Source organism: Meles meles, chromosome 7, assembly GCF_922984935.1.
Source record: "Meles meles chromosome 7, mMelMel3.1 paternal haplotype, whole genome shotgun sequence".
NCBI classification, from domain to species: Eukaryota; Metazoa; Chordata; class Mammalia; order Carnivora; family Mustelidae; genus Meles; species Meles meles.
In genome coordinates this window covers 605,904-626,627 of record NC_060072.1, presented here as the reverse complement: position 1 = coordinate 626,627, position 20,724 = coordinate 605,904, and the positions used below count along the sequence as shown (strand labels likewise).

General features: G+C 60.8%; 1 protein-coding gene across 3 annotated transcripts; it reads right to left on the bottom strand.

The window, feature by feature from the left end:
• Positions 1 to 11: 11 nt before the first annotated feature.
• MLC1 (modulator of VRAC current 1) lies at positions 12 to 20,570 on the bottom strand. Of its 3 annotated transcripts, none has more exons than XM_046010626.1 (12): positions 20,259 to 20,570; positions 19,720 to 20,079; positions 19,095 to 19,184; positions 18,389 to 18,442; positions 17,653 to 17,754; positions 9,817 to 9,915; positions 9,349 to 9,420; positions 8,283 to 8,399; positions 6,366 to 6,422; positions 5,711 to 5,833; positions 2,872 to 3,024; positions 12 to 1,921 (listed from the first exon to the last, which is right to left on the bottom strand). In XM_046010626.1, exons 2-12 carry the CDS (start codon positions 19,897 to 19,899, stop codon positions 1,847 to 1,849), a joined length of 1,122 nt encoding a protein of 373 aa, XP_045866582.1. In that variant the 5' UTR covers positions 19,900 to 20,079; positions 20,259 to 20,570; the 3' UTR covers positions 12 to 1,846. The 3 variants fall into 3 exon arrangements, with proteins under 3 accessions (XP_045866582.1, XP_045866584.1, XP_045866581.1); XM_046010628.1 differs by having other exon boundaries at positions 20,213 to 20,260; XM_046010625.1 differs by lacking the exon at positions 20,259 to 20,570 and adding an exon at positions 20,180 to 20,251.
• Positions 20,571 to 20,724: the final 154 nt, after the last annotated feature.

Sequence of the window (20,724 nt, the reverse complement as noted above, 5' to 3'; positions counted from 1 at the left end):
AAAAGGCCACGTTTACATGTTAGCATTTATTGCGCAGGAGATACTCAACTACATCAGACGCAAATGAAAACAGAATTATAAATTTCTAAAACCCCACTAGCCTCGGTTCCTCCAGCTCTCTCCGAAATAAAGTACAAGCCAGTGCTACGCCCCCGGACGTCTACCTCCGGCTCTGAGGCTCAGATTTTCTGTCCCCAGGACATCAGCATGGACTGTGCGCTTTTGTCCCGGGCTCCCAGCAGAGCCCCTTGGCCTCCTGGCCTGGAGGCCACAGGAAGGGGAGGGGACGGGGACTGTGGCTGGGGGACGTGTGTGCACGCGCGCACGTGGGTGGGTGTGTGCATGGGCAGGAGAGAGCCATCACTGGCATTTGGAAGACAGTCCACCTCCCGCGTCTCACCTGCGTTCTTTCTGTTTGAAAATGACCCAGGTCATCGTGAATGCTCGTGAATACAGGCAGTCAGTCCCTTGTGCTCAGAAATGAGAAACCAGGGAGGATCCTGGATCCATCCCCCAGGGCCACACTCGGCCAGCCCCAGACAATCCTCACTAATGAGCCACGGTAGAGGACCTCAGCTCAGCAAGGAGCAAACCTTAGCACCTCCAGCAGAGCAGAGGGCCGCCCCCCTCGTTCCACGGGAGGCAGAGGTGGGTTGCCTTGGGGAAAGAGCGCGGCCCCGGGACAGTTCCTGGAACGCTTCCAGAAGCCGCTCCCAGCTCGCTGTGGCTCATCCGTGCAGTCACCTGGGAAAAGATAACTGGCTTCCAAAAATTCCAGGCATACTCCCAGGACAAGGAGATGGCGCCAGCTAGTTTTGGGACATGACTTCAACTGAAACAAATGTTCTTCTCACACCGCAGTCTCTGCTCTCAGGCAAAGGGGCAGGGACAGACGGAGGAGACCCCCAGCCTGGGCCTGACCTCAGCTGAGTGAGGTTAAGAAACAGACCGGCTGGAGGCTGTGTGGCGACGAGCCCCGGGAGGGTTCCAGGGGCCTCCGTCCGGCGTTGTGAGCTTGGTTAACGGGAGCAGAGGCGGAAACCATGACAGGGGAGGGGACCCACCTGCCTCGGCAAGGCCAGCGAGACCAGGAAATGCAGCCCAAGTTTGCAAAGCCTGGACATGGCCCCACCCCGAAGAATACTGAGCTGTGGTGTGGCTCGGGGCACACTCCGTGTGGGTGCTGACCAAGGGCTCAGGAGCTGGAGGGCCCCTGGCCAAGGGCAGACCAGCACTGCTGGCGCGGACCTCTGCGCCCCGGGCGCGACACAGACACCAGCACCACGGAGCAGGCAGGGTCCTTCTGCCATGACCGGGGCGAGCAGAGAGAGGGCAGACACTGGGGCACGTGGGCTTCACAGAGGGACAGCGGCCGTGCGCCCACGCCCTGGGGACAAGGGCCTACCCTGACTCGTGAGACGCGATGGGGACACGCAGCGGTGCTCTCTTGCCAGAAACCACACTGGCAGGCTGGGCCCTGGTCCAGGCCCGTCTCAGGAGAGAAACCCCGTTAGACTCAGGTGGGGCCGTGTGCGCCTGCCCAACATGAGCAGGCCGGGGACGCCGGCCCGGAGCTGGACGAGCGGACGGGGCTGGCCACATGTCCCCGCCTATGTACCAGCGCCGGAGGGTCCGGCGCCACAGGGCTCGGCTCACCTGCAGCCCCACTGCTCCCGAGGGGGCACCTCTGGGCAGGAACCTACAGACCAATACGCAGAATTCAACTACTCTAAGAAAGGAAAACTCCACCTCGCCGCCGGGCCTGGCTGGGCAGTGGTAGCTGGAAGACCACGAGCCGGGGCGGGGGGCAGGGGGGCCGCTCCTGCCTCGGTCTCCCCAGCTGCGCTCACTGGGCCATCTGCACCACGACGGCCCGCCAGGCTTTCTCCTTGTCGAACTCCTTCAGGGGGCTTCTGGACACCTGCGGCCAAACGCAGAGGGTCATTTCCCCGGCGCCCCCCGCGGCAGCAGGCAGGCGGGACAGCTGGTCACGGGAGAGCCCCCTCACCTGCGACAACACAGGAAGCAGCACGGGACCCCGGGGGTGGGGAGGCCACGGACGCCCCGCCCCTCCACCTCCCACACCGCCCCCGAACACAGCCTGGGCAGGGGTGGAGGCCGCTGGAGCGTCCGCCCGACGGACACCGCAGTGCAGGAATCAATGGGCGGTGAGGGCCTCCGAACTCCTCCTGGGGGGAAGGGACCAGCGCCCCTGCAGAAAAGGGACCTCACAACCAGGGATGGAGAATGCTTGAGGCCAAGGTCAGCAGATGAGAACAGGGAGGCCAGCTGCCCGGCCCCTGGGCCTCTGGACCTGCTGTTTTGGACGCTGCTGGGAGCTCTGATTCAGCAGTCAGCACAGAGCTGTCCCCACCCAGACCAGGTGGGTCTCTGGTAGGTCCTGGGGCAACGCCATCCCGTCCCTGCGGGAGACCAGCCCTCACGGATAAAAACCAGGAGAGAACACCGCCTGTGGATCTCAGTGAAAGAGAGCACAAGGCAGGACGGAGGGCCCGGCTCGCTGAGCGGGGGGCCCACGGCGGGAGCTCGGGCACGCACAAAGGCCAGTCCACAGGATAAACACCTCACGGGGAGCACACTGACCCACGGCCTTCCAGCTGTGGGGGCCTCGAGCCTGGCGGAGGGGCTGGCATGAGCCTACAGAGACTGCGGCCAGAGGTCACTGACGCCACACCTGTCAGGGTGGGCGGGCACCCCCGAGAGGGTCCGGGGAAGGACCCCCACGACCCGCGTGGGTCCTGAGCAACTTCCCGTCCATGTCTGTGTGAGCTCAGTGCACAACATCTTTTCAGGAACAGATGTGAGCACTGAGCCTCCCCACCAGCCGGGACGGTCCCCGCGGCCGCTCACCTCCCCCGCGGGGCGCTCGGGCGGGCCGGCCTGCGCGGTGTCCCAGGAGGCGGCCAGCTTGAAGCTCACGCACTGGATGACGGTGCCTGTGTTGAGGCCGGCCTGGAGCAGCAGTGCCAGCAGCAGCAGCAACAGCAGCACGTCGTAGGATTGCTGCCGGGGAACAGGGCGGTGAGTGGTGCGGCCGGCCGGGGCTCCCGGCCACCCCAGCCTGCTACCCGCAGGGGACAGGCTGCTTCTGCCGGCCAACGGAGGCCACGCAGGCAGTGCCCAGGCCCCAGGCTGAGGACGCAGCGGAACTACTGTGACTCAATCCAGGTACGAGCCCTTCTGCACAAGGATTTCTGTCTCACCAACAGGAGGCGAGGAAATCGATTCTGCCCTACGTTCTGCAGCCCTGGGTTTGCCAGAGGACACGGAGATGGTCCCCGGGCTCCCCGCCTAGTCTCCTGTGCCCCGACACCGCCACCCATAGAGCCCATGTGATGACACAGAGGGCGTCCCCGTGGGGTGGAGCCCCCGGCTGTGTGGAAGCAGGCCGCCCTTGGACGCCCGGGCCACGGCCCACAGATGCCGTCCACCTTCCCCCGGAGCGGAGGCCGGTGGCTGCTGGAGGGAAGGGGTCTGAAGGGCCCCTGGCACCAGCAAGGGGGTGGGAGGCAGGGGGAGCCTTGGCGAGCAAAGGATCCTGGGGTGCCCCCGGCCTTCCCAGCCCAGGCGGCCTTCAGCAGAGACACAAAACCCAGCTCCGCACAGTGTCACGGTGAAAACACCGCGTCTCAAGTTAACGTACAAATCTATCCACAAGCTCAGTTAAAAAAAAAGTGCTTCTGGAGCCAGCAGCTTGATCCTAAAACCCACACAGCAAAGCACACACACAACTGAGGGGACCCTGCGAAGCGGTGACGGGTAAGCAGGTAACTGGCCGGGTCAAACGTGAAGCCGGCCGGCCAACTTCCAGGACTGGCACCCCAGGGCACCGGCTACGTGTGAGAGCGGCAGGCGCGGAAACGGGCCAGCAGCACCGGAAGCTCAGCTGCGGGCAGGGCTGCATGTCCCCGAAGGGCAGGGAAGGGGGCGTTCTAGTCCCTGGCGCCCGACAGCCTCGTGCTCCAGGTCAGCCCCCGCCAGACGCAAGCACCAGCCTTTCTCACGGCGACGGAAACTCCAGAAGCAGCAAAGAAAGGGACTGACCGACTTAGCGGCATAAACAGAGACGCCCTCAGGACAGAAGTCACAGCTGCCGGGCGGCGGCGCCGGTCTCCCAAATACCGGTCGAGCGCAAGACCGCCGGAAAGTGGGCAAGACACAGACACAGAGGCCACTGGGAACGACAGGCCGGCGCCGCCACACAGTCCGAGGCCACATGTGTCCAGAGAGATGCCACGGCAGCCACACCGGCGCACGGCCTCCCCCGCGTGACAAAACGGGGACGAGCCCCAGGACCAGGCTGTGGAGGAACAGGGGCTCCCTCCGGCCGTGGCTGGGCCAGCTCGGGCCCGGAGAAAGTGGCCGCAGCAGCGTACGGAGGATGAAAGCCGCGAGTCCGCGGTGGCACTCAGGAGGGAAGGGCACCACCCTTCACACCGCGTCACACCGCACGCCAGCTCGTCAGAGACGTGGACACGAGACCCAGGCGTCCGCCACCTTTCTTCACCCCTCGGTGTAGAAAACGGCTCAGGCAAGGCCAGCCGCCAGGGCCCGCGCCAGGTGCTGGGACACGGTGTCCGCGGGTGCCCGCTCACACTCGGTCATGGGTGTTTCCCGCCTGCGAGAGCCCCCCCCGTCCCAGCCCTGGCCCGAGCGCTCCAGCAGCTGCTGCCGAGCCAGGCGGGAGGTGACCACACGTGCCCCAGACCCCGCTCCCACGGGCATCACAGGAAACGGACACACACGTGCGAACTTCTTCCAGACACGCAGCTGGACTCCAAGAGTCAGTGTCCCGGGGGCAGAGGCGGGGACCACTGAGGGACAGACTCAGCCAGTCCCGCTCCAGAAGCTTCCCCCGGGAGGCACGCCCTCGGGCTGGTCTGAGTGCACTGCCCGACCGCCACACTGGGTGACTTCAGGCCCGTCGACTGCCCCGGGGGGCTGTGGGCATGAAGGAGGAAGTCCTTTTGGGAACGCCGAAGTGCTCCCGGGGAAGGCCCCGCTGTCAGACCCCAGCCGGTCCCTTCAGATGCTTCCGAAAAATGACACGCCCGCGTGCATGCTCCTAGCCGTCGCGTGAACACACGTGTGCAGGCCGCGTGGCTGCTGGGGGGTCTTGGCGCTCAGGAGTCTTTCCGTCTTTCTGTGTGTCTGAAGCTTCTCAGGACAGACACGTGGGAGCAAACGGCACACGGACCGGCAACACGGCGAGTCACCTCAGCAATGCGCCTGGGGCCGTGTACGCGAGCCACAGAGGGACGAGGAAAGTCCGCGTGTTCATGTGTGGAAAGGCCTCAATCCTCCTCAAACTTGTGTGGAGACGAATGGAATTCCAACCAGGTTGTCACACGCCCACGCGGAGAGCGGGTTCCACTGTGGCCACGGGAGCAGGAAGGGCCGAGAATCCCCGAGGGAGCCGTCCAGGTGCGACACCAGACAGAACGGCCCAAACTCCGACACAGAGCAGCCTGCGCGGAGCGGGGCCGGGGCAGCGCGGGCACCCGAGCAGGAGCACAGACACCTGCTGTCCCACAGAGTAGCGAGTCGGGGCCGCTCAGGCCACACGTGGGAGCAGCTCCGGCAGGCCGGACGCTAGGCCAGGCCACCTGTCCGGGGAGACCGCTCCCGCGCAGCCCACGGGGCAGCAAGGCCACGTCCACGCGGGGTTCCGAGCGAAAGGAGCACATACCTCGATGGCCGGCGGGTAGTCTTTGAAGATCTCCAGGACTCTCATGATGCTGAACGACAGGTACCCGGAGGCAGTGAACAGCAGCGGGGACGTGAGGCTGCAGACGGCGATCAGCATCTCCACCTGCGGGAGAAGCCGGGAGCTCGGCTCGGTCTGGCCGGCGGGCCTGGGAGCCACAGCCGGCACAGGCGCGGGCGGACACCGGCGTCTGCACTCTGCCCGAGGCTCCTGCTAGGCTCTGAGCTTGTCTCCCGTGAGCTCCGAGTCCCCCCAGCTTCCTCACAACTACCCGCTCTGCCGGGAGAGGGGACACACGCACCGCTGGCCTCACGCAGCGGCCGGCAGACTGAGCTGCTGGCTGGGCCGGGCCGCCGGGCACACGGGGGCTGCAAAGTGTGAATGCGGGGAGCTCGGGCCCACGGTGAGTGTCTGTCGCTGTCCAACAGCGGCTCACCTGACAGGACGCAGGACGCAGGCTGAGGCTGGCGGGCTGGCATCCGCCCCGCTGAGACCCAGGACTGTCTCTGGACTCGCCCCCATTTCCGCAGACAGTCCCTCCCTCCGAGCAGCACCCGCCAGGCCTCCCTGCCCACCCCACCGCCCGGTTCCCGCCACTGCCGCCATCGGGGAGAGCCAGGGAAGGGGCCGGGCTTACCAGACACCTGCTGGGGCACTCGGCCGTGACGTAACTCGCAATAGCACTCGGGAAACACTAGGAGAGAGAACACGGCCTCAGAGGGGACGGCGAGGACGTCTGCTCCCTGTGCTCCCATTTCGGGGGGGCCGGCGGGCTGGGGCTGGGACGGACAGGAGAGGGGCTGTGGGGGAGCTGGGGGAGCCGCCCCAGGGTCATTCCGGCGGCCAAGCCGGGCTGCCTGCCCCCAGCAGCTGTGTGCGAGCCTGCCGCCGTGGAGACGTCCTCGGGGACTGCGCCCCGCCGGCACCCACCATGCAGCGTCCCCCCGGGTTCCACAGCGCCGCTGCGTCCACATCCGCCCCACCGCCCAGTAACATCCCGCCGTCTCTGTGACCCTGCTTTGCGCTGACCAGAGACCCTCGCCCTCCACGGTTGGGCACGGGCGTTTCTGAAGAGCGCACCAGCTCGCTGCAGGCTGGCCTCGGCCGGGTGGACTCAGGGGCCCCCAGGACCACCCACCCACTGACTGCTCCACGGCACAGGTCCCCTGCCCCTTCGGTGACACAGGTCCGCTTCATCTTACTGGAAGGGACGGATTTACTCTGACGCCATCTGAGTCTCACAGTCCAGGCGGGGGAGGGAAGCAGGAGGACACGTCCTTCCCGAGGAGACCAGGGCTGGGCCCGCCGAGCCAAACTGAGCCCATGGACCCAAGTGTGTGCAGGCGCTGGTTAGCCAGCCACACGCCCGCACGGGAAGGGACACACCCATGCCCTGGGTGGGCACGGCTCGGACCCCTGGACACTGGGATGGCATCGGCACTGGCTTAGGGCTCCGGCTTGGGGGTCAGCGGGACACAGGTAGGCTCTGCAGCAGGAGGACAGAGGGGAGCAGCCCTCTGAAGGCGCTGGTCTCAGTAGGAGTGTGGGCGTGGCTGCAGAGGTGAGTGGGGCGGGCCCGGAGCCTGGGGCGCATGTGCTCCAGCAAGCTCTCTGGTCCGAAGCAGAGGGGGACCTCTGGGCGTGGAGCAGGCAGTCGCTTAGGAAGAGATTCAGTGGCCCCAGCATGCCGGGAGCAGGGCTCAGGTTTGCTGGGTGGTTCCTCCAGCCCCAGGCCCTGGACAGCGGGAAACTGGCCTGTGGCGGGGAGCTGTTCACACACACACGCACACACACACACCACTGGGCCAGGGGCGCCACAGGAACAGGCTCCCAGCCAGGCCCCAAGCCCTAGACCCCGGCCTGGTCTATGACCTTGGCCTCTCCTGCTGTTCCCAGACCACCCCTCCCCACCAGGGACACCCGTGATCCTTTCCTCTCCACATTCCACATCTGGGGGCGTGGGGGGCACCTGCAGAGAGAGAATCCCAGGGAAGCTGGTCTGGGGATGACGGCCACACCGTCCTCTCTCCCCAGTCTCCAGTCCTTGGGAGGTCCCTTGGCCATCATTCCCGGGGCTCAGCCAGGCTAAGTACAGGCGTCCATGGTGTCGCTCTGAGCCCTGGGATGCAGCAGGAGTCCAGCCCCAGCGTCCAGAGGAGACACCAGTACCCCTTCCTGCGGCTGAATGTGCGAGCCGGCAGGCAGCACCTCCAGGACAGCAGGAGGACGAGGCCAGGGATGCTCCCTGTGTCCTGTCCACTCAGATGGGATGGCCCTGGACAGCAGGGTGGGACAAACCAGCCCCTCCTGCAGGCGCCCCATGTGACCCAGGGACGTGGCAAAGCAGCCCCGGGGTGACCACATCTGGGAGCATGGGGCATGCAGGGGTCGATCTTAACCCTTCCACGCGGCAGTGAGGAGCCCACACCTGCCAAGGCCACCTGTGGCTGCAGATGGGAGACGCTGGGCATTTCTGTTCGACACGAGCAACGTCCCCGGCTGTCAGTGACGACAGACTTGCTCATCAGACCATGAGGCCACCAGGGGTACTCACGGCCACTAAGATCCAAAAGAACGTCACTGAGAGGTGCGGCCCCGAGACAGCGTCGTCCACGTTCAGAGCAATGACGCCACCCAGGACGGCAGAGACGCCGGCAATCACCTCGATGACCTGGGGGGCAGAGCACGCAGGCGGGGTCACCCAGGGAAAGCGTCTTGCGTGCGGCTGGCGGGCAGGGGTGCGACTGCTCTAAGAGCTCAGGGCAAAGGAGCCAACACGTGGAAACGCTGAGGACAGCCTCTAAGAGAATATGGGAAAATGCGTCGTTTCCAGTTCAAGATTGGTGGGGAAAGGGAAAAAACAGAAGGACGGACGACACGCCCGCGCATCAAAGGCAGGCGGGAGAGGCCCCGGAAGGCAAAGCGGCGAGAAAACCAAGAGGCAACAAAACTCGGCCCACACGTGGCCACGTGGTGACGTGGGCTGCCCACGAGGGACGGCGTCCACGAGGGCCACGTGGTGACGCGGGCTGCCCACGAGGGACGGCGTCCACGAGGGCCACGTGGTGACGCGGGCTGCCCACGAGGGACGGCGTCCACGAGGGCCACGTGGTGACGCGGGCTGCCCACGAGGGACGGCGTCCACGAGGCCACGGAGAGGACGGCAGTCCCACACAGTGCCAGAAGCATCCCCAAACACAAGCGGGGCTGAATGTCGGGGCAAAAGGGCACAGCCCACAGGGCCGATGGTGGGAGAGCCGGGCCACTGACCCGGTCAGCACAGGCTTTATGGCGAACGCCGGTGGGGGCCTTGCCAAGTGATGACAGAAGGAAACCTGCACGTGTCCGGGGACACAAGCTCCAGACGCCACGGCGGGGAGCTACAGAAACGAGGAAGGCCACGCTCAGAACCGAGGGTTATCAGAAGAAGTAGAACATCCAAGTCTGGAAACAGGTGACCAGAGAGGGTGGCCACGTCACCCCCTTGCAATCAGGATCCTTGTGAGAGGAAGGGGGTGAACCGGAGGACCGCCCGGAGAGCAGGGGTCACTCAGGACGCTGTATCACACGACCGTCCCCACGTAAATAAATCCTCCGGCAGAAAGGGAAATTTATCTCACCGAATAGGACTTCAGGACCCGGGCAGGAAAGGCCACTTCATACGGCACGTTGGTGCCGTCCGGCATGGGACCCTGAGAGGAGAAACACGTTTGGCTGCTGACGTCGCAGGTGCCGCGGGGGGCAGGGGTACACCGCAGGGGAGCCGCTGCCCCGCTCTCCGCACGACCCTGTGCTCTGAGGTCAGAGGTTCTTCCTGCCTATGTAAATGGGATTAGTCGCTGCGCTGGCCGTTTTCAAGGTGACACTTGGTATAGACATTGTCTTTGCGCGGGCAACGCCGGGCCGGACCAGAACCACACGGGGGAGGTCGCGTCACACCTTCCACTGCTCCCTACGGCCGGCCGTGAGCCTCGGGACTCCCTGGAGATGTGGGGCCGTGTGGGGCGCCCAGGGGCAGGCTTCCGTCCCGCCGACCTGTGCTCTGGGGCGCCAGCTGGGGGTCCTGCGCAGCCCACAGCCGGACCCACCTTCTGCTTACAGGGCGCCTCGCTCGACCGTGCTGAGATGATCACTGTGGCCGCCATGAAAATCTCCAACAGAAGGAGCAGAATCAGATTGAAATTTATCTGCCAAAAGAGAACACGTTTCTGTAAAACAGACTCTTCACTTGCTTTCTGTAAATGGAGACAATCGCACAGACAGGCTTAGAAGTCCAAGCTCCGGGCAGCCTTCCCGAGCAAGGCCAGATGCTAGGCACGGGGGCCACACACCCCCTCGGACTCTGACTCTCTCTCTAAACCATTCTTAGCTCCAGGCCCGGATTTGGTGACCCTCGAGCTAGCCCTTCCTTAGCGGTCTGCCCCTCCTGGGTGTTTAAAGATACAAAAACAGAAGTTCATTTCAAAATGTAAAGGGAGCCTTTACACAGCTCTGTGCACAACGCTGAGACCTGAAGAGACCAGGGCCTTGGGGATGAGACAAGAGCTCCATGTCGGGACTGTGTCGGCCACTACCTGTCTCTGATAACAATCACAGAACAAAGTGCTGAAAACAAACAAACAAACAAAAAAACCTAGTTCATAAATTGTAGGATATGCATGCAAGCTGGCCCACCTGGGGACCGGCCGCTCACCACTCTGTGGGGCCCCCAGCCTCGGGGCCTCCCTCACCCGCCCCACCCCCAGGGCAGGTGCTCCACAACCAGGGGAGCCCAGAGCCCGCGGACGGACGGTAGTCATGCCAGCCAGTCCTCGGGCTATTCCCCTGCTTTGTCCTGTCCTTCCCACGGAAACCACAGGAAAGGCTCCTGCCCTCGTTCCCCTCCTGCTCTGCCTCCTGGCGCTTCCCCCAGGGGCCCCCAGCCTGGGCACGGCCTGCCCCCCCCTTCCTGGGGCCGTCAGGATGAGCTGGCTTCCTGACGGCAGCTGTCTCCTTGTCGCAGGCCTCCGCAGCCCCGAGGGATAATAAAACCACATTTAAAATCAGATGAAGTTAAGGGGGGCCTGGGTGGCTCAGTGGGTTAAGCCTCTGCCTTCAGCTCAGGTCATGGTCTCAGGATCCTGGGATCGAGCCCCGCATCGGGCTCTCTGCTCAGCGGGGAGCCTGCTTCCCTCTCTCTCTCTCTGCCTGCTTGTGATCTCTGTGTGTGTGCATGTGTCAAATAAATAAATAAAATCTTTTAAAAAATAAATAAAAATAAATAAATGAAAGTAGTATGTTTGATCTACAGAACCCTACAAGCAAAATAAAACAGACAACGTTTGTTCTTTTATGTATTTGGTGGAATGTTAACAGAAACTGACCATTAAGCGACAAAACAGCCTAGGTAAATTCCAAAAAATCTACACTACAAGTTGTACCTTCTGAGTATAAAAATAACACTAGAAAACCACAAATGGAAGGTTTTAAAAAATAATCCCATGGGTCTGTTTCATCAGGTTCCTGACAAGAAACCCAGGGATAGCCATGAGGAGGGACTGGAGGAAACCCCCCAGTGTGGCAGCGACCAGTGAGGACCAGGGGAGGGAGGGCGTGGCGAGAGAGAGGACCGAGCCCCCGTCCTAGCACCCCAGAGGGCTCAGAGCAGGGGACGGACACGCTAGCCACTGGCTAACAACCCGTCTCCATCTCGCATGGGCACACGTGCTGCCTCCGGGCACAGACAGGCAGGCACTGCATGGGAAGCAGGTCTGGAGAGGCAAATGGGAGGCACGCAAATCCCTAGAACCAAACCAAGATGAAATGCTACATGTCAGATCGGAGGCAGCTAAGCCGGAGCTTGGAGACAGGGCAGATGCAACCCAGCGGGCTCGGCTGCCAGTCCGCCACGGATGCAGAGCTCCGACCCCCTGCTGCCCACCCAGAAGCAGCCCCGGACACACGGGAAAGAGAGCACGGCAACCACAGACACACCAAAGCAAGAGCTGGTTCTTCGCAAGGATGTATAAAGCAGATACGATGAAGACACATGAAATTCTGAAATGAAAAGAAGTTACACATGGCTGCCCAATTGGACAGCTATTGTAGACGTGCTCGCTTCGGCAGCACATATACTAAAATTGGATAGCTATTGTAGAATGAAACTCGACCACTTTCTTACACCACACACAAAGACAAACTCAAAATGGATAAAAGACCTCAATGTGAGGCAGGAATCTATCAAAATCTTAGAGAGGACATAGGCAGTAACCTCTTCGACATCGGCCGCAGCAACATCTTTCAAGACACGTCTCCAAAGGCAAAGGAAACGAACGCAAAAACGAACTTTTGGGACTTCATCAAGATCAAAAGCTTCTGGGAGATGCCTGGGTGGCTCAGTGGGTTAAAGCCTCTGCCTTTGGCTCATGTCGTGATCCTGGGGTCCTGGGATCGAGCCCCACATTGGGCTCTCTGCTCAGCAGGAAGCCTGCTTCTCTCTCTCTCTACCTGCCTCTCTGCCTGCTTGTGATCTCTGTCAAATAAATAAATAAAATCTTTAAATAAAAAAAAAAGATCAAAAGCTTCTGCACAGCAAAGGAAACAGTCAACAAAACAAAAAGGCAACCCACGGAATGGGAGAAGATATTTGCAAATGACAGTACAGACAAAAGGCTGATATCGAGGATCTATAAAGAACTCCTCAAACTCAACACACACAAAACAGATAATCACGTCAAAAAATGGGCAGAAGACATGAACAGACACTTCTCCAATGAAGACATACAAATGGCTATCAGACACATGAAAAAATGTTCATTAGCCATCAGGGAGATTCAAATCAAAACCACATTGATATACCCCCTTACACCAGTTAGAATGGCCAAAATGAACAAGACCATACACAATGTGTGTTGGAGAGGATGTGGAGAAAGGGGAACCCTCTTACACTGTTCGTGGGAATGCAAGTTGGTGCAGTCACATTGGAAAACAGTGTGGAGATTCCTTAAGAAATTAAAAATAGAGCTTCCCCATGACCCTGCAATTGCATTACTGGGTATTTACCCCAAAGATACAGATGTAGTGAAAAGAAGGGCCATCTGTACCCCAGTGTTTATTGCAGCAATGGCCACGGTCGCCAAACTGTGGAAAGAACCAAGATGCCCTTCAACAGACGAATGGATAAGGAAGATGTGGTCCATATACACGATGGAGTATTATGCCTCCATCAGAAAGGACGAATACCCAACTTTTGTAGCAACATGGACGGGACTGGAAGAGATTATGCTGAGGGAAATAAACCAAGCAGAGAGAGTCAATTATCATATGGTTTTGCTTACTTGTGGAGCATACGAAGTAATATGGAGGACATGGGGAGACGGAGAGGAGAAGGGAGTTGGGGGAAACCGGAGTGGGGAGACAAACCATGAGAGACTGTGGACTCTGAGAAACAAACTGAGGGTTTTGGAGGGGCGGGGGGTAGGAGGTTGGGCGAACCTAGTGGTAGGTAATAGGGAGGGCACGAATTGCATGGAGCACTGGGTGTGGTGCATAAACAATGAATTCTGGAACACTGGAAAGAGAACTAAAAATTAAAAATTAAAAAATAAAAGAACGTGCACTTAAAAGAAGTTCTAGATCACACATGGAAAGCAGTAAGCAATGTTAGGAGCTGCTCATTTTTTAAAAACTGCATGATATGGAGAAATTTTTGATAAAAAGAGAAAAGCCAAACTTTGGCACAAGAAGAAACAGAAATTGGGGCGCCTGGGTGGCTCAGTGGGTTGAGCCTCTGCCTTCAGCTCGGGTCATGATCTCAGGGTCCTGGGATCGAGCCCCGCATCGGGCTCTCTGCTCCACAGGGAGCCTGCTTTCTCCTCTCTCTCTGCCTGCCTCTCTGTCTACTTGTGATCTCTCTCTGTCAAATAAAGAAATAAAATCTTTAAAAGAAGGAGGAGGAGGAGGAGAAAGAAGAAAGAGAAATTTGTTGTTAATAATGACGTTCTCCCTCAGCAAGGGCTTGGGACGGAGACTCCACGGTGACTTCTACCCAACCTTCAAGCAGCAGTTTGCTCTGTCACGTCATTCCCAAACACAGAAGAGACTGCTGCTGCCTAGTTCACTTTACAGCTCAGCGGAAGAAGGAAGCAGCGGCCACCTCTGCAGGTGGTGCGGAGATCCTGAACACAGTGCCGGCCGGTCAGCCCATCCGAGTATCTACAGTAGTCCAGGGAAGAACGGCTCAACAGCAGACACACGGGTCAAATAAAGCAAGGAAAGAGCATCTTACAGACGCAAAATCAAACTATGAAACTTCAACACCTGCTTGGCTTTTTTTAAGATTTTATTTATTTATTTGACAGAGAGAAATCACAAGCAGGCAGAGAGGCAGGCAGAGAGAGAGGAGGAAGCAGGCTCCCTGCCGAGCAGAGAACCCGATGAGGGCTTGATCCCAGGACCTTGAGATCACGACCTGAGCCGAAGGCAGAGGCTTTAACCCACTGAGCCACCCAGGTGCCCCAATACCTGTTTATATTTTTAAAATGAAAAGGTCACGGTAAACCAGCAGGTGAGAACAATGTTAACTTGGCGAAAGTTACATCCAAAACGTAATGGAGAGTCTTTGGCTGCAACTCGTGTGGGGTCAGGAATAAGACAGAGACGCCCCACGGTTTCCCACGGTGCTGGAAACCGGCCACAGCTCCTCAGAAAGAAGGAGCCAGATGACGCGCTCACCCGCACATAAATCCCATACAACCCACAAAAACTGTGAAGGATAAGAAAGTTCAGCAAAGTTTCCAGACACGAAATCAACTGACCAAACACCCTTATTTAAAAACCGCACAGTGTGGGGCGCCTGGGTGGCTCAGTGAGTTAAGCCACTGCCTTCGGCTCAGGTCATGATCTCGGGGTCCTGGGATCGAGTCCCGCATCGGGCTTTCTGCTCAGCAGGGAGTCTGCTTCCCCTCTCTCTCTGCCTGCCTCTCTGCCTGCTTGTGATTTCTCTCTGTCAAATAAATAAACAAAATATTTAAAAAAAAAAAACGCACAGTGTGAACGTTCACGCAACTGAGCATCCAGCGGCAAGGGCCGATCTCCTGGTTGATGATATGGGACACGGTCGCTTGGGGAAGCTGGGGACGGGCACACAGGAACTCACTACCACCTGTTCAAATTATTTTGAATCTTAAAATATTTCCAAATAAAGAAAAAAATTAAATCCCCTGTCTCTGTCTCCAATAATCCATCTGCAAATGTCACTTGAAAAGTAACATTCCCCACTAGCAACAAAACCTGTCAATGACGTGGGGATGACCTGCCCAAGATCCACAAAACACTGAGGCCCTAAGGACAGACCCAGAGGATGATCTGAATCCGCTAAGAGACCATGGAGGCCCCTGCACCGGGTGATTAACAGACCAAAGAGGCCACTGCTCACAAAGTCATTCCGTTAACTTGAAGTGACCACAACGCATCCCGGGACCCTTGTTGAGGGACTCGGTAACCCTGTTCTGAAGCACCTTGCAGCCCGAGGGCTCGGTACTGCGGGAGGGGAGGAGGGTGTGTGGCGCCTGGTGGGGCCCAGGAACAGGTAGGGCAGGGATTTGCTGGGGGGGGGGGTGCTGAGGGGGACACGGGGCAGCTGTCAGGGCGGGGAGCTCGGGAGCATCCGGGATGAGACAGGGGACGGAAGTCGTGAGCGGCTGTCCCTGGAGCCCTTCCCGAGCACAGCAGACCAGGGAAGCTCGTGGGGTTTGGGAAGCCTGAGCCCTGAGCAGGGGTGTGGGAGCCGGGCTGCCCTGATGTGGGTGTAGGAGACCCTGCAGAAGTGGGTCCCCGTGGGCCCGCTCCCAGCAGGCGGCACGGAAGCTGAGACCCCTGGACCTACCCCGAAGAGTGCAGGGAGACGGGGCCCCCTGGGGATGCTGCACAGACCCACAGGGGGCCGAATGGGGATGGTGGGGGCGGGGGGGGGGCTGTCCTGCACACGCCCTGTGGGGACATCAGACATGCGCGCCCAGGGCGGGCCGGGAGGAGGCCGGGAGGAGCCCCGAATGGCATGTCCCACCTGCAGCTTTCTATTTCCCTGTGTGTGGGGGCGTGCACTTGTGTGTGTGCGCGTGTATGTGTGTGCACGTGCGTGAGTGTGTGCGTGTGCACACGCGTGAGTGTGTTTGTGTGGCAAGTATGTGTGTGCACGCGTGTGAGTGTGTGTTTGAGTGTGCACACACACGCAGCCCCAGACCCTGGTGGTTCCGGCGTTAGAGCCATTTGTCTTTGGTGCCACAGACCGCACTCCCGGCGTGCTGTGGCCCGGCCTTCAGGAGCCGGGAGCCCCCAAAAGGCCTGGTTACCCCGGATTCCTGCGCAGTGGCCCAGGTGGGGCGGAGACCAGAGCTGCAGCTCCAGGCCGGCAGCGCCGCAGCCACGGGCCACGCTGGAGGAGGAGGCTGGGTGGCATGGGGCTCTCCGCCTTCCTTTACCCAGTGTGTGGGGGGGGCACTGTCCAGGGACACTGAGGGACACTGAGGACCTGCTTCGGTTCGGGGTTCTGGACACCATCCCCAGGGCTGCCGGAGCCCCACTTCCCGGCCGGGTGCACACGTGTTTCCCCAGGGTCTGCGCTGCCGGGGGCGAGGGCAGAGTCCCCTCCCCGTGTATGCTTCCTCAGAACACACGCGGACGCCAGACAGTTTCCACAGAACCTGAGAGTCGCCCTGGTGGGGGGAGGCAGGCACCTTCTGCCTTCCACGGCTTCTGGCCACAGCACCTCCCTGCGGCTTCCACTGACCTGCGACGGCGGCGAGGCTGAGCGCGCCTCCAGCCGCCTGGGGCACCGTGCTTTCCTCCTCGGTGAGGACCCTCTCCCACGGACCCGCCGTGGGAGTGCCCCCACATGCCCTGGGAGGGGTCCCCCCGACAGCGGGAGCTCCCGTGACTGCCCTGGTCGGGCTCCAGCGGCACCAGTGTGTCCCACGTCCAGGGCCCCGCTCCGGGCTGGCCTGAAAGCGGGGGGGGGGGGGCTCCCTTGCCTTCTGGGATGGCTGTTTAAGAACTCCTGGGAGTGGGGTGAGTCCCCAGCTGTTGTCCAGGGGCTGCCATCCCTGGCCCTTGGTCACGATACGTGCTGGGTCCCGCTGCCATCGCGAGGTGTCCCCATGTGGCACGTGCCCCTGGCAGGGCCGATCTAACAAGGGCGTCCCAGTGATCGCCTACAAGTCAGCCTCACAAACCTTCTGATCTCCCCCAGGACCTTCACATTTATCTCCACAAAATGCTCTCGGTACTTGAGTTACAGTTTCCAGAATGTTCTGTTGCTGGTACAATTGCACACTGATTTTCACGCCCAGCAACCTGGCTACATGAGCTGAATTTAAGGTCAAGTCAGTGGGAACCCCCTCATGTGCAGACAATGGCGACAGGAGTGTCCCTGCCAGGACCACGGGACAGTGTTCCTGTGACTGCCCAGGGGGACTGGCCGACACTTCCTCCCGCCCTTGAAAAGAGGGAGTTCAACATCTGCCATAAAACAAGGCTTTTTTGTCTATTTTTGAGGTAACCCTGATGAGTCCTCTCTCGCAGGACACTCTCCTGGAATCACGGCTTAAACGGGGAGGTTTCTCCACTTTTCTCAGCGGCACACACACTAAGAGTGCTCCCTGGGGTCAACGGCATCACAGATTTGACGAAAAACATTGTAAAAGAGACTTTCAAGATGTTATCAACAAATCCACGGAACCAGCGCAACAGTCAAGAAAAGACCAGTCTCAAACGCAAAAACAAAACTCCCGCCTTGCCAGACCAGAGCTCAGGCGCGCGGACCACGTGGCTTCCGCACCGTGGCAGCCCGGCGGCTACCCGCCCCCCGCCCAGGCCCAGACTCAGCGGGACCGGACGCCCCGGCCCCGCCGCAGCAGGCGGACCCGCCGCCCCACCCGGGGACTCACGTCTATGGCTGAAGGCTTCACCACCAGTTTGCACCCAAACCAGATCAAGCAGGTCGTGGTGATGGCGAATGTGGACACGAACAGGATCTGAAAGTTGGGGATCTGGAAGACAAGACGGGGGGTCACTCTTCCGAGCATAACTAAAAAATGATGGTATCGTTGCCCCAAATTCCAGGTCACTAATTAAAAATCCCCAGAATGTGCCACAGGAGGACGAGCCAGGGCAAGGGCGACGAGGTGGCTCAGTCAGTAGAGCGCCGGGCTCCTGGGTTTGGCCACGGTCCTGATCTCACTGTCCTGGGTTCGAGCCTTGCGCTGGACCCTGTGCTCAGTGCGCGTCTGCTTGAAGGCCTCCCTCTCCCTCTGCCCCCCCACCCCGTGCTCGTGCATGCGCACACGCGCTCTCTCTCTCTCCCACCAAACTAAATACATAAAATAAAAAAAACAGGACGAGCCAGGGAGGGTGCGCTGCAGCCCCTCGGGGCCGGGGGAGGGTACAGGAAGCCCTGCTGTGCGGGTCACAGGGGCTGGTGGCCGTGCTGACACACCCGCCCATGCGAGCGTGCAGACACACACACGCACACAGATACACACATGCACACACGGGGGGTGCCCGTCAGCCCTGCAGGCGGCCTGGGCCTCCTTCCCCATCCCCCACCTGGCACGTCCGGCCCTCGGAGGCTCCCGCACAGCCCAGAGCCGTGCCCGCAGAGCCCGCACGGAGGCCTGGACTCACCGCTCTGATGTTTCTCCGTGAAACCCCGAAGCTCACGATTGCTGAGGGAAGGCACTGCAAAGAAACCCCAGCTCCGTGAGCCACAGCCAACCCCTGCCATCCCCCCCACCCCCGCAGCACTCACGCTCCCAAATGACCCCAGACCTGCCGGCCAAACGGGGGTCACTCCTGTGGACACCAGGGCCCCCACAGACCCCACGAGCTACGGGGACAGAGCCTGCAAGGGCAGAGGGGCACTGGCAGGAGCACATGGCTTGTCTCCCCAGCCTGTCACTTCTGAGGGGAAGGGTACCACCACGGACTTCGCTGAAATGTCTGGCCTAGGTCAGTGCTGCCCAGAGCATCGGGGCCAGACAGCACTGGGACCCCCAAGAAGAGCCACTCCAGTGGTGAGAAAAGGCCATCAAGAAGGCCCCAGAGACGACGACAGGGAATGGGTCCAATTATCTCAAGGAGCTTTGTCATAAGGGAGCAGAGGCCGCGTGTCCTGCCAGCTCAGGGACACCCAAAGCAGTGTGCAGCTCTTAGAAACCCAAGCGCCGTTTCCCGCCCAGGAGTCTGCGGCAAGAGCCTCAGACGGGCATCAAGTTCTATTTGAAACTAAAGTCAGAAGGGGAGCAAGTGACAGCAACAGGCAAATCTGAGCCAACAACTCCGACAGCCGCAAAGCCCGGCACAGGCGGGGTGCCCGAGGAGCGGTGCTTACCGAGCCTGCCGCGCAGCGTAAGTAATCCATCTCCAAGGGAAACACGTTCCCCAGGTAGAGCGCAAACCCCGACGTCACAAGCAGACAGCTCTGCAAAACAGCAGCACGGCTCAGGGGTGAGACGGGCCCGCTGGGACATCAGGCCACTGGACCCCGAGTCCTCCGGCCAGGATGGCCAGCGCGGTCGCCAGCTCCCTCAGGCCACACCTGACTCCTCCCCTGCTCTCCCCCGCCAGGTCGGACGGAGCAAGAAGGGAGACGCCTCTGTCGGAATCTTGAGCAGGACATGGGGCTTCCCCTGGACGCTCGCTCCCAGCACGTACAGGTCCAGGAGCCTTAGCATCCCACCCTCGGGGCCAGTCTCGGAGGCCGGGACACAGCGCCGTTCCGCACTCTCTGCAAAGCTGGCCCAAGCGGACAGCCAGGAAATGACCACAAGGCCAAGGGCTTCCCGGCTGTGAGGGGTACCCGGGCCTCACGGCAGGCCTGAGAGATGGAAACGTTGCCAAAGTTGAGGCTCTGGGTCTGGGCCAGGGTCGTGTGTGCCCCACTGTGATGGGAGCGTGGGGTCCGGGGGCCTGGGAACAAGGGAGGACACGGTACTCGCCTACGAGGAGCTACTCACCCCCATCAACACGGAGAGGACCCATGTCTTGTGGGTGAGGCACGGGGGCAGCCTCGTGGGCAGCTGCAGCTCGCTGGGCTTGGCCTCGGGGCCGTAGCTCCCCACCTCGGGCCGCGCCCGCTCCAGGGTAGGCATCCTGTCGTAGCTCAGCTCCTCCCTGCCCTGCTCCTCCCGCGTCATGGTGCTCGGGCCACAGACCCTGGCATCAGAGGCCACGGGACCGCAACTCCTGGGTCCCCTCGGCTGCCACTGATGCACCAGCTAGAAAACGATCGTTGATTTCGGCCCGCTCTGAAGCGTCGAGTCAGAGGAAGCTGTTCTCAGTAAAAGAAGTATCGTCCGTACGAAAACGTTGTGAACCTGAAGAGAACGAGGACCCCTTCAGCCCCCAGTGCCCCAGCGCTGAGCGGCCGCCAGTGCCCCGGGACGCGGGCCCCCTACACCCGCACCCTGCACCCACACTAGCAGCCCCGCGCCCGCTCCAGGTGCCCACCGAGCCGAGAGCCCGAAGGCGCCCACAGCGCGGCCGACGCACTTACTCCGGAGGCTCCGGCCCTGGTCTCCGGGGAGTCAGCAGCCTTGGCTTCCAGCAACCGCTATTCACGGAGGAACAAAAGGGTGCAAAGCCGCGCCTTCGCCTCCCGAATTTCAATGAGACTCGAGAGTGGGACGCTGAGCTTCTGGGGCAGTCGTGTAAGGGCGAGGGCTTCGGTGCCAGCCAGCTCCGCCCGGGGCCACGGCAGGGGGTGACAGCCCACCTGCAAGCAGTGTCCGGAGCTCGGAAGCCGGGTGGGGTTCAAACTAGGAGCTGCATGTTCACACCCCCTCGGGCGGCTGGTCCCGTGCTCTGCGACCCCAGAGGATGACCCGTCACCACGGCACACGCACACGAGTGCCTTCAACGCAGGCAGGGCCCTTGACCTGCTCAGAACGGGGACTGGCTGGTTCCCGCGGCAGCCTGGCACTCCCATGAGCCCTTTATTTCTGCTCACTGAGCAAAGAGAA

Excerpts from the sequence above, each read along its gene's own strand:
- MLC1 (XM_046010626.1), bottom strand. The coding sequence starts at position 19,899 with ATGACGCGGGAGGAGCAGGGCAGGGAGGAGCTGAGCTACGACAGGATG. Across the intron at positions 18,443-19,094 it reads TACGCTGCGCGGCAGGCTCG|TGCCTTCCCTCAGCAATCGT; the intron begins GTAAGCACCGCT and ends GTTTCTTTGCAG. Across the intron at positions 5,834-6,365 it reads AGTGCCCCAGCAGGTGTCTG|GTGGAGATGCTGATCGCCGT; the intron begins GTAAGCCCGGCC and ends CTTCTCCCGCAG.